General features: G+C 32.2%; 2 protein-coding genes across 2 annotated transcripts; one reads left to right on the forward strand and one right to left on the reverse strand.

Moving 5' to 3' along the window:
* Positions 1 to 681: 681 nt before the first annotated feature.
* LOC128181673 (uncharacterized) lies at positions 682 to 11,003 on the reverse strand. The gene is made up of 17 exons (XM_052850155.1): positions 10,525 to 11,003; positions 10,285 to 10,410; positions 8,711 to 8,808; positions 8,404 to 8,599; positions 8,192 to 8,280; positions 7,579 to 7,714; positions 6,873 to 7,135; positions 6,628 to 6,775; positions 6,353 to 6,525; positions 6,177 to 6,237; positions 5,742 to 5,891; positions 5,544 to 5,621; positions 5,255 to 5,380; positions 4,754 to 4,950; positions 4,378 to 4,516; positions 3,890 to 4,054; positions 682 to 2,794 (listed from the first exon to the last, which is right to left on the reverse strand). Exons 1-17 carry the CDS (start codon positions 10,993 to 10,995, stop codon positions 2,486 to 2,488), a joined length of 2,925 nt encoding a protein of 974 aa, XP_052706115.1. The 5' UTR covers positions 10,996 to 11,003; the 3' UTR covers positions 682 to 2,485.
* A 37-nt stretch (positions 11,004 to 11,040) lies between these two features.
* On the forward strand, positions 11,041 to 13,470 carry LOC128181674 (uncharacterized). The gene is made up of 7 exons (XM_052850156.1): positions 11,041 to 11,181; positions 11,476 to 11,617; positions 11,871 to 11,968; positions 12,126 to 12,200; positions 12,390 to 12,512; positions 12,890 to 13,006; positions 13,185 to 13,470. Exons 1-7 carry the CDS (start codon positions 11,173 to 11,175, stop codon positions 13,365 to 13,367), a joined length of 747 nt encoding a protein of 248 aa, XP_052706116.1. The 5' UTR covers positions 11,041 to 11,172; the 3' UTR covers positions 13,368 to 13,470.
* The last annotated feature ends 4,254 nt before the right edge of the window (positions 13,471 to 17,724 follow it).

The raw sequence follows: 17,724 nt of genomic DNA on the forward strand, positions 1-17,724 counted from the left end.
AATGGTTGGGCATTCTAATGATTGTGTGTTGTATATATTTGGTCAAAAGACAAATGCATTGATTGATACATGGTCAATGGTGTCTTGCATATCTGGAAATTTATATGAATCACTAGAACATAAGCCTGTGATTAGAGATTTACAAGACTTTCAGCTAAATGTTTGTAATGGACTTCCATTTGTAGGATACATAGAAGCTGAAGTTAGAATTCCCTGTCTGACAGAAAATCCTTTTTTGTGTCAGTGTTAAGTTAAAAAGTTATCTAACAGTGACAGAGACTCAGAAATACCAGTTATCATTGGTACCAATGTTATAAGGAGTTGTAAGGAAATGTTAAGTGAATTAGATTGTAGTTCAAACATTCCTGAAGTTTGAAACTTAGCATTCAAGAGCAAGTGCAAGAAAGATTTGAAGGTAAGGTCAACAAACCATTGCCCCAAAAGCATTGGTTCTAATGAGGTTAAAACTATACATGGTTTGGTCAGAAAATCTTATGATTTTGAAACAGCCAAGATTAAACAATCAGATACTTCACAATCAGAGATTTTGGTCATTTGTCCTAGAGTCATTTGTCTTAAGTCTAGTGTAGGGAAAGTGGGCAGAATCCCCGTGAGAGTGTGTACTCTATCAGCACATTCAGTAAAGATTCTCTCGAAATCTGGTATATGCTCTGTTACACAGCCAATTGTGCCTCACGTGAAATTCACGTGAAATGAGCTTCACGTGAATTTCACGTTAAGCTTCACGTGAAATACACGTGAATTTCACGTGAATTTCGCGTTAAGTGAATTTCACGTGAATTTGTTCACGTTAATTTCACGTGAATGTGTTTCACGTGAATTTAACGTGAAAATTTCACACATTTTTCACTAAAATTTCACGTGAAAACAGTTTCACGTGAAATTCACGTGAAAAATTTCATGTGAATTTCACGTGAAATTGTTTTCACATGAATTATTTTTCTTTTCCAAAAGCATGTTCACTTTTCTATTATAATTTCTTGTTTTGCTTTTATAATTGCTTTCAATATGCATCCTTTTTTAAGTACTGTCAATATTCGGAAAAATTAGACTGTTTATCATATTATTAAGAATGACTACCATACTTAATTCATTATTGTGAAAGGAATATACAACATGAAACAAGATCAAATTGGTAGCATCAAATTTGCATTTATTTATTTGGGTTTTTAACAACAATATGCATCAATTAGTACGCAAAAGACAAATATTTCTTTTAAATTTATGAAATATATGATGTATGTTTATCATGAAAAAATAACTTTTGAAATAAAGATACATAATAAGCCTTTTTTTGAAACTATCATTTGTATACTTTTTAGTATTTTTTAAAAATATACAACAATAAATTATATGACTAATACAAGTATAACAAATACTAATATTTTATTGGCACAAACACACTTACAATAATAGGCAAAGGCCTAAGATATGTATAAACAGAATATTGTTTACATAGATATATCATTATATTTCCCATTCACATAAGAGGAAAAAATTTCTGATAGATAACAGAATTTTCATCAATTTTTAGCAAATAAACCCCATATCTCACTACAAAAGAACTGGTGTTACTATATAGTCAAAAAGTTTTTCTAAAAGTTTACACAGGTTTTCTAGTCCAATTGTCTTCTTGATCTTATAGTAAGCTTTTCTGGTCTTTTCCATGAGAACTGCTGTAGCAAAGTTATAAACAGTACATTACATATTAAAGTTAAACCAAATGACAATATTTTGACACAGTTTGAAGTAAATTTCCATTATAAGTAAATTAATTTATCAATACAAGATTTCACATTTGAATTAAATAAAAGAACTTTTGATTTTTCAATATTGACCTGTAATTTTGATTTAGAACAATATGTTTCAAGGGTGAACTGTTTCAAGAATATTTAAACAGTTATGTAAACCCATTTTTGCTTTCAGGTAGTAATACAATATCATCATCATATAATAAAGAGTTTACATGTATAACAATAATAGAAATACAAACCTATTTAACATGTATAAAAAGAACAGAAATACAAACCTATTTTATAACAAGAATAGAAATACAAACTTATTTAGATTAGAAAAGGTGCTTTATACACAATAAAGGCACACAAAACTGCTAATGCTATTCTATTGTAAAACTTTACAAGTGATAAGTGAACATTTCAAAGCAGAATGACTACAAATCAAAAATAACACTAGTTAGATAATTTTCCAAAAAATAAGGCAAGAATCTTTTGCTGTTGTCATATGTAAACATTACTGACAAAACTCATTGGTTTTCTTTGAAAAATGTCATTATAATGAGATTTTTGCTGTAGCAAATTTTTCTTTAATTTATCTATTTATTAATACAATGTTATTCCAATTGGTAAATTTTAAAAAAAAATCATTTACAAGACTTGGAATATTCATTTAAAAGTACCTAGCATTAATCTGCATTTGAACTAACTGTATCGATCTGCACCAACAATTATAATTGTAGCTTATCGGGTAGTTTGGAAATTCTAAATCTGTTAATAATGTAACCATTGTGATTGCTGTGCTTTAGAGATTTTTCATTGTGATTCTCTACAACTCTGCAGCCACCTCGTTTGCAGTCATGAATAACATGAACAACATGCCGAATGTGGCATGTTTTCTTAATGTGAGTCTCATTTGTTAACTGCACCACTTGGTTGCAACTTGTAAAGGAAATGTTGCACACTTTCAAAAAAGCTATCTCGTGTTCTGCTGTCTTGGTCTTTATACGTAGAAGCTTCTGAATCACTCCAATCCTGTCCTGAAACAAATATCGGAATATACATTACATACAATACCCTTAGTTCCTACATTATAACTACATTATTATATTTTTGTGATATGCTATTTCATTTGCTAATTTAAAAAGTTAACGCTTATATAAACCTTTTTTAATGATGTCACAATATCTCTGTTTAAAAAACATATCAACCTACATGATGTTATGTTTTGTTACATTTACATTTGGTACTGTTATTGCAGTTTATGATAAGAATCCGAGTTGGCCATAAAGCTCAATATAGCTATATGGTTTTCATTAAAAGTTGTATGTACAAAACCATTCTCCATTTGATGTAGACAATGTATCAACAAATAAAATCAATTTAATACTTTAAAAAACAAGAGGCCAATAGGCCTTAATGGTCACCTGAGTAGCATATAACCCATACCCAAACTTGTCTAGGAGTCTCATATATGCATTTAATTAAGTTTCATTATGAAGTAAAAAAAATTATAAATTTGTAATAACGGCCATCTCCCTGCCTGAAATATTCTTTCAAAAAGGACTATGAAACCTATAATTTTAGCGAAAAACTTAAAGATCATAATAGAGTGCATGACCTGATTTTAAAAAGTTGCAAGCCTCTGACAGAAAATAATAATCCCATATTTGTTAACTTTTAGGATAGGTTTTATGTGTATATGTTCTCATGGATAATCTACATGTAAAACAAGGTGGTTAGTATACATGTTTTATCTAAAACAACCTCCCTTCCCCCATCCCCAGGGGCAGACAGAAGCTCTCCCTGTGGGCATTTAGACAAAAAACAAATAAACAGCTTTAAAAATCATCATGAGTTACTCACTTCTCCTGTGGTAGACCCATAAATTTCATAAATGAGATTCCTCTTATCATAGAGATGCTTCACACCAAAAATGGTAACGATTGGCCTTGTAGTTTTTAAGAAGAAGTTAAAAATGTAAAATTGTTAACCCACGACAGAAGTCATGCATGACGACGGACGAAAACAGATAGCAATACGTCACCTGAGTTTACTCAGGTGACCTAGAAATGAATTCATTATATTCATTATATCCATATTTGTTATATTATCTATACTTAATTAAAAGTTACCTTTACAGTTTCTGAATATAAGACAAAGCTTTGAATGCCTGCATAATCTCCTTCGCTTGTTATGCATCCTAGGCAGCTGTATAGTTTTGCATCTTTAGCAATATCAGTGTCAATGGCAACAGATATTGTGAGCAACTCCAACTCTTCCAGTAGATTGGGGTTACCCTGTTTAATGCAGATGAAGCAATATATAAAACCCTCAAAGACAAACAAAATTTCATTTTTAGAGTTAATACAATTCATTCCTTTAATTAAGACAGATTCATGTACATTAATTATTTTTTCATAAAATTTTCGTCAACCATCAGCTATTATGATGTAGAGTTTGGTATATATGCCTTCTTCAACTCTGATTTCGAGCCTAGCGGCTCTCATGCTGAATATACAGTGGCATTGGGCTAATAAGGAATGCGATATAAAAACTATGGCCAGGTAATAATCTATACATTTATTCTTAACCTATAATCATTAATTATATATGTACTTGCCATTGGTTTCCTTGAAGAAGTTCTGGTCACGTTCCGCAGCTCCCCAGCTTTAAAATTTTCATTTTGGTCAGGGACTCCAAGAAAAGACTTGATTTTCTTGTCATTTCCATATGACAGCACAAAACTGCTAGCTTGTTTCCTGCAAGATAATTTTTTTATCAGTTGTTTAGTCGATCAATATGCGGGGGAAAAAATGTATCTATCATGTAATAAATTTTTGATATTTACACTTCATTTCCATGAGCTAATGGTTTGACATAACTATACATAACAGATAAATATTGCTTGAACATATAACATTTCATTAGATTTAAATTGCGTATGGAACTGAAAAAAATTACTGATATTTACATAAATTAAACAATAAAATTGTTACCATGTATCATTCAAATGCAAGAAACCTCCAGACACCACATGTTTTGTCAATTCTGACTTTGCAAATTGGATGACCGTATCCCTTGACCTTTGATGGCCGTTCTGATGACGAATACTCTCTCTTATTGATTTGTGGTTTTTTTCAAACACGTCTTCAGTGAAATGAAGAGGATGGCCATGCCTTATTATGTCATCAGACTGCAATTATCAAACAAGATCAGACAATCTAACATTTAAGTACAAGCATGTATGATTTACCATATGGTAACTTACAAGATATAATATATGTGCCATGAATTTACATTATATATATATATCCGTCCTATTATCCTTTATTGAAAGTATTTTGCCACATTCATAGTTAACCATCTATATATCTGCTTGAAATTAATGTGCCTTTCCTTGCAGTATTTAATATATGGTATATATGTTACATTCAGAATTGAGTCATTTATTAGTGATACTGTAAACACAAGTCAATTGGGAGCTATATTTTACATACTATATGAACACAGAAATGTGTCTTGCTTTTGCTGCCAAGTTGAGGAATGTTGTCTTTGATAAATGCAAGATAATCTTCAAATTCAGAACCAACTGACGTAACACCTTGATAAATGTGCTTGGATATCTGAAAATATACTGGTACATGAATCAAATAATACATATAATTCAACTGATTGAAGAGTGAAAATATGTTATTGTTTTGTGATTAAATTTTAGAATTTTAGTTTTAAAATCATAAGTATACATTTATGTTTTTTTTTAATGGCTATAATTCATTTCTCTATTACCAAAGCAAGCTTTCCAAGTGCTTCAACATATGGCATTTTCAACCCAGCGAATTCCATATTAAATGGAGCGACCTGAAGCTGTAAAAAGATTAACATCTATAAGTACATGAATAAACACCTAAAGAAATTGCTCATTGCCATGCATCACTTGTGTCTAAGAATAAGGAAAAGTTGTACTTTTGAACTTTTCATACTTACATAATGTTTATAATCCTTTCCTTGTCGACTGTCCAAAAACTTGAAAAAAGTGTCAGCATTGATGCGGTAGGAAAAGTCAGTTTGATCAACAGTTTCCAAATGTAAAGTCAAAAGTTGCATCTGGTGTTCACTTAGAGTTCTGACACAGTGCTTCAAAAGCAAATTAGGTCATTATATAGAATGTTATTTATGGATACTGGATCATGCAAAATTCTTTTTTCAGAGCATATATATTTGCTTAATCTTGCTCAGGTTGAAAAAGAATGCTTGTATGTAAGGGGTAATGAGATTCGAATTAAAAGTTTTATGCCAGCTGAAAAATTTCTTAGTTATAGGTCAAGGCAAAACTATATTATAACCACTATATACTGGTATATTTAGCAAGTGTGCACTGTATAATTTACTTCCATATTCTTGATATTAAAGATATCTTACCTGAATCAAGTGTTTTGCTAATCCAAGGTACAAGAAATGAAGAATTCCTACAGGTGCATCCCTATGAGGAGAGGGAAAATATATCGAAACCAATATATTGATGCATCACAACTTTATAATATAATCCTAATACTATCTTGTATCTAGAGAGAATTGTTGTTTAATAAAATCAATACCTGTGGGGATCAACATGCTGCCACAAGCAATTGTCGTAGAATTTGATACCGGTCTGCTTTTGTATCATTGTTCTTGCACTACCTTGAGCATGAATTTCAAGTCTCCTTAGTGTTTTCCTTGTTGCAGATGATGTTCGCAATGGCCATATTGTAAATGGGTCTGATTTGTCAGCCTGAAATGGATTTTATTAAAGTTGCAGTTATGTAATTTCATTTAAAGAATGATAAGAAACTGAAGGAAATTAAAAGCTTTTACAAATTCAAAATTTTCTTACCAAACATTTGGGACAAAACTTAATTGCTGCAGGTCCCATGTGATTTGAAACCAAACTCATCATCTGGTAGTCGGATATTATGGATGAAATTTCTGATGTTAGCGTTATTTCTTGCTTTAAAAAGGCGTCATAGCTGTCAACTCCTATTCTAAAAAAGTCAGATTTAAACACCTAATATATACATGTACGTGGACAAACTTCCATCGATGTTCAAATTATTGTATGTGTTCTTACGTCATACGTACTCTGCGCACATTTTTATGTCGTCACATACTGGCTTTAAAAGCTCCATCATTGCAACCTGTTCTGATGCTGCTAGAAATATCGAGTTCTTGTTCTTGTTTTTTTCCTCCAAAGGAAGACCAGCCAATTGAGCTTGTATCCCATGCAAAGGAGCCCATCTCCGGGACTGGTTTGCAGACAAATCATCCACAAATATATTAAGAGGAATTTTAATGATGGGTTTTCCTTTCCAGAGTGAAGATGTTGCAAAAAAATCCCTTTTCTCCTGAAAAAAAAAAAATTATAATTTTCATTGCAATATAATTTTAAAAATTAATGCTGTTTTATTGACATTTAAGTTGTTGACATCTTGCAGTAAATGTGTTGTGAGGCTCACAATCATAATTTTTACAGATGAGATTGAGGTTTAACAAAAGACGTGGTAAAACAAAGAATAAAAAGAATATCTCACTTGATTTGGAATGGTAAATGATTTTTATCCAACTCGTTTCATGTTTTCTATCCCCTCGCCAAGGGTTGAGGTTAGAAAACAAACATCTTGTTGGATAAAAATTTGGGTCATATACCATTAAAAACCATGATAGATCACACACACACACACACACACACACACACACACACACACACACACACACACACACACACACACACACACACACACACACACACACATATATATATATAATATGTAGATATTCAAATGCTTACCTCTTCTGACAGTAAATTGAAGTTCTCATATCCATCATTAACCTCTCTCAGGTACACATCAATTGGCTGAGATACTGTGTACTTAGAACATTTATCAATTGGGACACAGAGTGATTTGTTCATAATCACCAAACACCTTTAAAAAGTATAAAATTTAAAAATCAGAGCAAATAGTTCTACATGCAAAAAGATATTTCAAACCATATTAATATGCAAATGACAAATCTGGATAAACTAGAGGTACTTTGAGCAAGCTCGCAAATAATAACTTGATTACTTCTTGGATGCATCTCTTTCTTATAGTGACATTGAACTTGACCTTGAACTTGCACAAATGATCAAAGCTCAAGGTCAAGACATAATAACCTTTGAGTCAAATTTTAGCTTCTAATCATTTTCCATAACAAGATATGGCCTAGACAGGAATTATGCATTTTTTTAACAATGACCTTAAACTGCTTTACTGACCCATGGTCAATTAAGTTAATGACACATCCTCAGGTCATAAGAACTCTGTATGTGTAGTAGGAGCTTCCAATGTTTCTCTACTTTGTTTGCGGGGGGCATGATAAAAAATTCTGAGCTTGGCACTTAATATTAATAGTCCAGTTACCTATTTTCTTCTTCATTAAACAAATCTTCAAAGTAGGGGTGATCACCCTTTCTGAGTTCCTCAACTTCAACACAGAGTTCACCATTTTCCTGTAAATAATTTGATATACCAAACAATTGATATAGAAATATGAACAAATCTACTACAGTTATTGCCGAGATCAAAGAGATACATTATGTGAGTCTGACAATATTATTGAATTATTTAATTACCTGGTCACATTCCTTTACCATGAACTGTCTAATTTTCCCCAACAGTGTTTTCTCTTTGTGGGAAAATTCAATAAACTCTCCCAAAATAAAATCCATTGTTTTGCTTTTGCCCCAATGGAATTTCATTTCCTTCCACTTTTCAGCAGAGCTTTGTGTTGTGATTTTATGAGTGCCGATTTTTAAGATATTTGGATATCTGGAACAAATACATGTTATATAAAAAAAATAATGTATATGTAATTTTAAGCTAAATAAATCAACCAACAAATCCCACAATTCACCAAAGAAATTTAATTTAAGTGAATACCTGTCTATTTTCTGTGCAGTGCTAGGATTTGCTATAAGCATTTGAAGCATCGCAGATGGTTTGACCATCCAATGGATATTCCCATTTTCATCTGTATTCTAATAATATACAAGGGAATAATACATCATATATATATTTAAGCATTGAATCATTATTTTTGAAAGACATTGTCTCATAACTGCAGCATTGTGTGCATACAAATTGAGTAAAGCGCGTTAATACTTTTTTTAGTATTAAGTACCCATGGGACGAGCACATTTTTTTAAATGAATTACAGTTCTCAACTCAAGAAAAACATTTATTATTTTTAAACATTTCATTTCTTAAACACAAAAAATCTTTTTAAAAAATCATTTAAGAGTAAGTTACTCCCCTTGTTATTGCTACTGCTACTGCGCTACCTTTAACTTACACTAACATTCTATGAAAAGATATCTTGTCCTAAAATTAGAAAGCTTATGCAATTCTGAGAAAAGGTATGCCTTATATTGCCAATTCCATTGAGGTTTAAGAGAAATATGGCCATTTAAGTGAACCCACCATTTCCACTCTCCCCTATTTAACACAGATTCTTCCACTCTCCCCTATTTAACACAGATTCATAGGGCTCTCCTTCAAAAAAGCATATTTACTTAATCTGTTAGAGGTCAATTGTTCTACCTCCTTTAATAAGAAACCTTATTCAAATGCTTCATACATATACATGATATTATCATGATAATAGCATCACATCACTTAGAAATATAACCCTTACATGTATACCCTCCCCCTATCTTTTGATTTTCATAAAAAGCAATAGTTTGAAATATTTTACGGTACCTAATATTATGAAACTTGTGGCAATTTCCTTGAGTTATTTCTCACAATATTTGGAATAATCATCATTGATGCTAAGAATTGCTCCTTTTTGGTCAATTGGATGATTTGTAGCATTTTTATTTAAAAATAGACATGCCGTCCTGCATGTGGTTTCTTGTTTCCATGAAAAAGGAAGCTAACAATCATATTTAGTGATTATCTTAATATCTATTCTGATTTCAGTCTCCTTTAATTAAACCATGCTAAAACAGTAAAACCTACAAGTGTGATGCCTGCCTTAAATTTAAAAAAAATCAAACACACCATGCAGGGTAGCTGGAAACCAATAAGAATTTCATGAAAAATGTTCAAACTTTGCATGCGGTTCTACATTTTTGATGCATATATACAATAAAAGGGTAAAGGCATGAGACACATATTTTTTTTCAATGTGAAAGCCATGGGACATGTCAATTTTTTTAATGGATATTTTAATTTGTTCAGGTCCCATCATTGTGATAAATTTTGCCTGGTCCCTCAGTACCCTGTGTGTGTTACAGTGTTATAACTGCAGTAGCTTTCCACACACTTTACATGCAATATATATATCTGTGTGTGTATGTCAAGAATATATATTATGTATATATTATGTATGTTTTTCTACATGTACATGTACTTACTTGTATATGTTCATATAAAAAACCAGTTTTTTCTTAATTTTTCTTAAACAAATGGATTTAATAAATTATAATTTAAATTATAATAAAAATATTTACCTGTTGTATCATCTCATCCAGTTTAAGATTTTCTGTCCAAAATGACTTGATTTTAGCCAATGAAGGTACATTTTTTACACAACACTCTCTCAAAATATAGAGAATAAATGAGAGTGTTTCGTCACTCTGAAAATGTAGGGAAAAAGTGTTTTAAAACAAAATGTCCGATATAAATGTCAATATTGAACGAGAGAGAGAGAGAGAGAGAGAGAGAGAGAGAGAGAGAGAGAGAATACTTACAACTCGGTGAGTTTTAGAGCTGTGTAAAACACTTAAAAGAAAATGCAACTTAGATTCGAATGGAAACCAGTCGGATGGCTCGGACTCTTGGTCGTTCGTAATCCTTGTATCGATTTCTTCATCATCGTCATCGTCCAAAACTTCGTGTTGCATTTGCTTTGAATTGTTTCCCTTTGTTTCATCAGAATCTGAAGTGACGCTGTGATCTTCAATATAATCACAACAAGATGGGCCATCGCTGTCTATAGCATAGTCTGTAGAATCAGAACTTGTCAGATCAACATCGGCCTGTGATCGCTGATCCTGATAAATATCGCTAACTGAGAGAGTTTCCTCGTGATTTGTTAAATCTAAACAATCTCTGTGTTTTTTTGTTTCACAGTGTCGCTTGTAGTTATTAAATCGGTCAGTGGAAAAATCGCAGCATTCACAAATGAAACGTTCTTTTTTCTTGAATTTTGTCCGATACATATTTGACAGCTCATCGACGTCAATCTACTCCTTGAAAAATATTAACCCTTATCTGAATATTTGAAACGTTTTAAAGAGTAAGATTCTCGTTGCACGAGATTTGCAGACGACAACTAGGTCAAGCAGACAATACTGTCAACATTAAGAAAGGGAGAGTGGAAGTGTCAAATTAAAGATATGTATGAGGTATGTATATACTATTTATAAAAAAAACATCAAAAAATTCATCAGCAGGATAATCAAATTCATAGTTTTAGCTGTTGTTTTACGCTGAAGGAATATGCATGCCTTTGTTTACTGCATAAGCTCCGCCCATAGGGAAAATCCAAGTTAAAAATAAACGATATATATAGGATCTATTAATTTATCAAAAAGCAATAGTGAAAAACACCCATACTCAATTTAGTATTTTCAACACACACGTAAAACTTATTACTACTGAACATATATTTGGTTTTAAGTATATTATTAAAATTATAGGATAGCCAGAAAACAATAGAGAACAGCGAGACAATGTTTTCGGACTCGGAGCCCCCGAGCCCAAGACTATTAAGCAGACATTCGGGTGCCTCAAATTCCTGCCATGGCTGTGTTGAAAACACAAAACTTCTGAAACAAGTCTGTATGTATATATATTTATATTAAAAAAGAATTACGGATAATTTTTTTCTCTCTATCCCTCTCTCTCTCTCTCTCTCTCTCTCTCTCTCTCTCTCTCTCTCTCTCTCTCTCTCTCTCTCTCTGTGTCTGTACGTGCGCATAACTCTAAATATTTCATTCATCATGCATGGAAAATATCTCCTTTTTTCTGAAAATAGTTTGATTCAAAATTGTTGTTTTCAATGAATTTGATTTGTTTTTTTAATTTATTATAGTACAGGAATTAAAAGAACTAAAAGAGGAACTGTCTAAGAACACAAATAAGCAAAGTCCAAACACTACTGGATTTACTGTAGAGAAATCACCCATAGAGGTATCTCTCTCTCTCTCTCTCTCTCTCTCTCTCTCTCTCTCTCTCTCTCTCTCTCTCTCTCTCTCTCTCTCTCTCTGTTTTTCTCTCTCTCTCTCATATAGTCTATGATCAAAACAAATTGAATTAATAATTTCTTCATACTCATTATTTATCAAAGGCCCCTCTTGTTGAACACCTGAAGAAAAAGTTCCCTATCATGCTATTCCCAGTCAATCCAGACACAGAATTAAAAGTAAGTTAATGAAAAGTAAATTAAGCAGGCAATTATATTAAGTAATCAGCTGATAGGCATGTCTGATAAATAACACAAATTATCAATTTCTATGAAATGTATTAGTTAATTATTGTTTTATTTGTGCATGAATAAATTACTTAAAGTGAGTACTCTGCACTACATTTACTATAATCTTTATTACTACAGGCTAAAGTGACAGTACTTCTTCAAAAGAACGGGGTAACCGCTGATCTTCCTGTAGTTCTCAGAAGTGTTCGAAAGTATGCGGCAAGAAAGTTCGTTGACTTCAGGGCACAGACCAAATCCAAGGTCAACATTTAAATCTATTTTACATCATTTTAGTTTTTAGCCCATATTGAATAAATGCAAAAGGGATCACTTTTATGAACAAAATTTGAATTCTTAAGGGTTCTCAAATTTGTTCAGACAAATGGCCACATTCCAAGGAATGATAATCATAATAAGAAACAGTGATGTTGTGGATCATCTGCAATAAAAATATAATTAGTAATGAAGACATGTTATAAAAGTGTGTTATGCTTGTATTTCTGTAGAACCATAAGCTTGTATAGTAATGATTATGATGTCATGAATATGATGTCTAAGCTGCTGAGAAGTTCACACAAACAAATTGGCTTGATGGTGTGTTGTAAGACATTTTCATAAATAGATTTGGTTTTTTTTAGTTGCTTTCAGAAAAATTAGATGTGGGGGCAATGCAGTTGGCAGAACTGGCCAGGACCATCTTTTCCAAGTTCACAGATGCTGGGAACTTGGAAATTATCAAGATGACCATCATTTTGGTAATTATTATTTATTTATGTTATTTACTATATACACTGTATTAATATATGTCTGATCACCAAAATTGCTGTACCTTGATCAAATTGACTACGACATCCAACATTAAAATGCATGAACCAAAAAACACAATGTATGTATACTTGTTAAATATATTGATTTTTAAAAATCTATTTTCAGCGCTCCTTCTGCCATGAGAAGAAGCTCCTTAAAAAACTCAGAGGTCGGGAACCAGTCTCCTTGGATTTCTGGGTTGAATTGAAAGAGCACAAGGAAAGGATAGACTCAGATGAAGATCCTCTTAAATGGGAGAAACTCCAAGCCCGAGAGGAAAAGCGGATTGAGAGATATGAGAAGCTTTAGATGTATGTACAATACACAGTACAAAATATTACATCCTGTTTCATGATTATGATATCATATTAGTATCTTGATATATATTATAATTATCCGTTTGAATTTTAGGTGCACGAGGTTGACTTTAAGAGTGAAGATGATCATGACTGAGAGTGAAGGAGAACAATTTTTTATTAAATTTTACGTAGGAAAAATAAAATTTATACATATAAGATGACATTTGTTTTTTGTTTTGATTATACATTTTGATGGGATGTAAAATGCTTTCTTTAACCATGATAAAATTGAAACCAAATTAATTAATTTTTTTACAAAGAAATCATTGGAGAGGCTAAAAAAAATTCTAAGGTATGAAAAGCATGCCGGTGCATGTGTACTAGTTTACATATGTGAAATTCACGTGAATTTCACGTGAAATTCACGTTATTTTCACGTGAATTTCACGTGAAGAATTTCACGTGAAATTCGTGTGAGTGCTCTTTTCACGTGAAATTCACGTGAATTTTTTCACGTGAAATTCACGTGAAATTAACGTGAATTTCACGTGAGGCACAATTGCCTGTATAGTCCTGTAAAGGTCATAGATTCATGGAAACCTGAGACAGAGGAAGTGTCCTCAGTGACAAAAGGTGAGAACTCAGATAGTTTTGTTGAAACTCTTTGTGCTAAGATAAACAGACAGAATCGATTGACACTTTGATTGGCAGCAAGTATTTTACAAAATTAGATTTACGATCTTGGCAGGTTGAGATAAAGGAAGAGGATAAGCATAAGGCCACTTCTCCTTAGGCCCTTTAGGTTTTATAAATGCAAACGTATGGCATTTGGCTGAACCAATGCCCCTGCCATGTCCAGCGGTTAACGGAGACTTTCATGGGTGATTTACATCTCAGGGAGTATCTTTCATTTTTAGATGACATTAGGTCTTTTCTCAGTTTTTTGATGATCATTTGAAGAGAGTGGAAAGTGTTTGAAAAACTGGAAAAACATAACTTAAAACTTAAACCATCCAAGTGTCAATTCTTTATGAGTGAAGTGAGTAATTAGGTCATATTGTGTCTGAGGAAGGTGTAACAACCGACACCGATAAAATTGAAGTACTCAAGTCATGGCTAGTTTAGGTTTCACTGGATATTACAGGAGATTTATTAAAGATTATGCAAGTAATGTTCGCCCTCTTACAGAGTTATTGTCAGGATACTCCACAGCAAAAGGAAAGAACCAGAGATACAGTGAGAAGATACCCTGGGTATGGGATAAGGAGCAACCAAGTGCATTTGAGACACTTATCAGTAAGTTGACTAATCCACCTATTCTCAGCTATGCAGATTTTTCTAAACCATTCATCTTTCTTTTTTTTATAATTTATTTTTTTGTTTTCATTTTCACAATCATATATGATTTCATAAAGAAGGTAATATATATAAGAATTTTGTTTGGCATTCTCACTTTCACACTCTTTCTCTCTCTTACATACTACATTCTCTTCAAGAGCAAACATAAAGGATATATATATATACACATATACAAATATAAATAGTACAGTTGTTTACCATGTTTAAAATTATATCTCAAATATGTTTTTCCAATTTGCCCAGAGTTTATTAAATTTTGTAATCTCACATGATTTGATAGCTATATATTTTTCAACTTTATATTTGAATGACAGATGATGTAACATTCCAACAATGTCAGGTTTTTTGTCTTGTTTTGAACAATTTAAAATGTATTGCTTGGAGTACAGAATTATAAAATTAACTACTTTGTTGTAACCACTGAAAGGAAGTTCACCAAATAGTACATTTTTAACATTTAAGCCAATTCTATTTGAAGTTTTTCTATAAATATACATACTAAGATTATTCCATATAGGAAGTATTTCTGAACATGTCATAAATACGTACTGAATTGTTTCAACATTTTCCTTACAAAAAGTACATACATCATATGAAATAACATTAATCTTTTTCAAATAATAGTTTGTTGGAAGAATTCTGTGAAGAATTCTGTATTGTAGCCACTGTATTGAAGTATCAGTTGTTGTCTTAAAACAAACTTTAAAAAACTCTTTCACAGAATCATTTATATCTAAGTGAAGTGATAGTTCAGTGTTCCATTTTTGAATTGCCTTGGGAACAATATCTTTACTATTAATGAGTTGATACAAAACTTTGGAACATTTTTCATTCAACAGTATATATTCAAAATAAAAAGGAATAAATGGTGAAAAATCTTTACTCACATCAGATCTATTAACTGACATGGTCTTGAAAAACTTAGATATTGCACTGATAACACTATTAAATTGCATGGTACAAATATTTGTCAAGCTAAATTGCTTTTCAAAATCATGTTGTGATAAAAAATCATTATTCAAAAAGTCACTAACTATTTTTACACCATGTTCATACCACAATTTGACATAAATTGTTTTATTACCAACACATATATTTGTATTGTACCAAACTGGCATAGAAAATAATTTTTGCTTAAATATTATGTTATCTGAAGCTTGAAATATTGTTAAGTATGACTGAAATACATCTTTCCAGAAAACATTACTATGTTTCACAATATCATGCATAAATTTGTCACCATAATCAAGCATATTTTTTGTAACCTCATTGCCATGGATTTCAAAAGAGATGTCCATCCATGGTTTCTTATCTTTAAAAAGTCTCCTAATCCAGGAGCATTTTAATGACTTTAAAAAATTGTTAATTTCTAGCATTTTAAATCCCCCTTTTAAATAATCTTGGGTGATAATTTGTCTCTTTGTCTAAACCATTCATCTTGAATATTGATGCCTCCACTGAAGGTTTAGGTGCTGTTCTCTATCAGAACCAGAATGGTTTAGAATATGTAATCGCATATGGCAGTCGCAATGTAACCATAAATAAAGAAAGGGGTCGAACTCTGACCCAGTTAAAAACTACCAGCTCGGTTCAAAAGCCTAAAAAATCAATTATTTTTATAACATTCGCAGTATGCATGTAGTTTTCAGAACACTGAAGTCTGAGATACACTCATGACGAATTACAAGTTGATAGGTCTTGAAATAGCGTATATATACCTCATTATTCTCTAGAAGTCGCCAGTTTATATTTACTCGGACATTTACCGGTCCAGGGCTCCCGATGGGTTTTTGCCTATGACAACATGAGTATCTCGACAAATGGAGAAACATTCACGCTAATTTTTTGAAATCTTACATCAAACTCACGCTACTTACGTCCTCATATTCCGATAAAATTCCTTAAATACTCTCTAAACTGAACTTTTTATCTGAAGCCACACCAACTTCGGACAAGGCCTGTGTAACGAAGAAAAGTGACCCCCGTAGAATATTGCCCCGAGCCAAAGTTTCTACGGAGAAAACTGACCCAGGGTCAGTATTCCATGGCAATTAGGGTCCTTCCGGCCATTGTGATAGCTAATGCTATTCAATGGTTAATATTTCTTAAGGTCTAATCAAAATCAGTCTTTCTCGAAGACGTCAAAATAGCTGGATCTGTCAGAAGTCAACGTGGGTGCAGAATAAAAGATTAAAAATCTTCTTTTAAAGGGGCATGGTCCCGATTTTGGTCAAATTTTATTTGTCTGCTTTTATTATTTACAATGCTCTTGGAATGCATTTCTAATGATCAAATGAAATTTGGGTGCCAGTCGATGAGTTTTAAGCAAGATACAGGGCTCACAATTCTTCGTCATGTAAACAAGGCTCGTGCCCTGTTTTTGTTTACATAGGCTAATATACCATTAAAAAATCTTTTTCAAGCTGAGTTGTCTATCTTCTTATTCATTTTAAGCATAAATAAACAGTTCCTAACGATTAACACATTTATTTGAGGTCTAAAACTGGAATTTTCACTTCAACGTTCGAAATATTAACAAACGCTTTGTTTACATAGCGAAGAATTGTAAGCTCTGTAACTTGCTTATAACTCAACAAATGACCCTCAAATTTTGGCTGCCAATTAAAAATGCCTTACTGAAGCATTGTAAACATTAAAATCGAAAACAAAAATTGACAAAAATCGTGACAATGCCCCTTTAAAAACTATTAGGTCAGGAAAGCCCAAACATGAGTGGAAGCATCCTCAGGTAGTGAAGATTCAAGTTTGTTTAAAACATAGTCCCAGGGGTAGGATGAGGCCACAGTGGAGGATGAATTTTTACATAGGAATATATACTGAAAATCATTAAAGATCTTTTTCTCAAAAACTGTTAGTCCAGAAAATTCCAAACTTGTGTGGAAGCATCATCAGATAGTATAGATTCAAGTTTAATTAAATCATAGTCCCCGGGGATGGGGTGAGGCCACAGTGGGGGGTGAATTTTTAGACAGGAATATATAGAGAAA

This window comes from Crassostrea angulata, chromosome 4 (genome assembly GCF_025612915.1).
Source record: "Crassostrea angulata isolate pt1a10 chromosome 4, ASM2561291v2, whole genome shotgun sequence".
Lineage (NCBI taxonomy): Eukaryota > Metazoa > Mollusca > Bivalvia > Ostreida > Ostreidae > Magallana > Magallana angulata.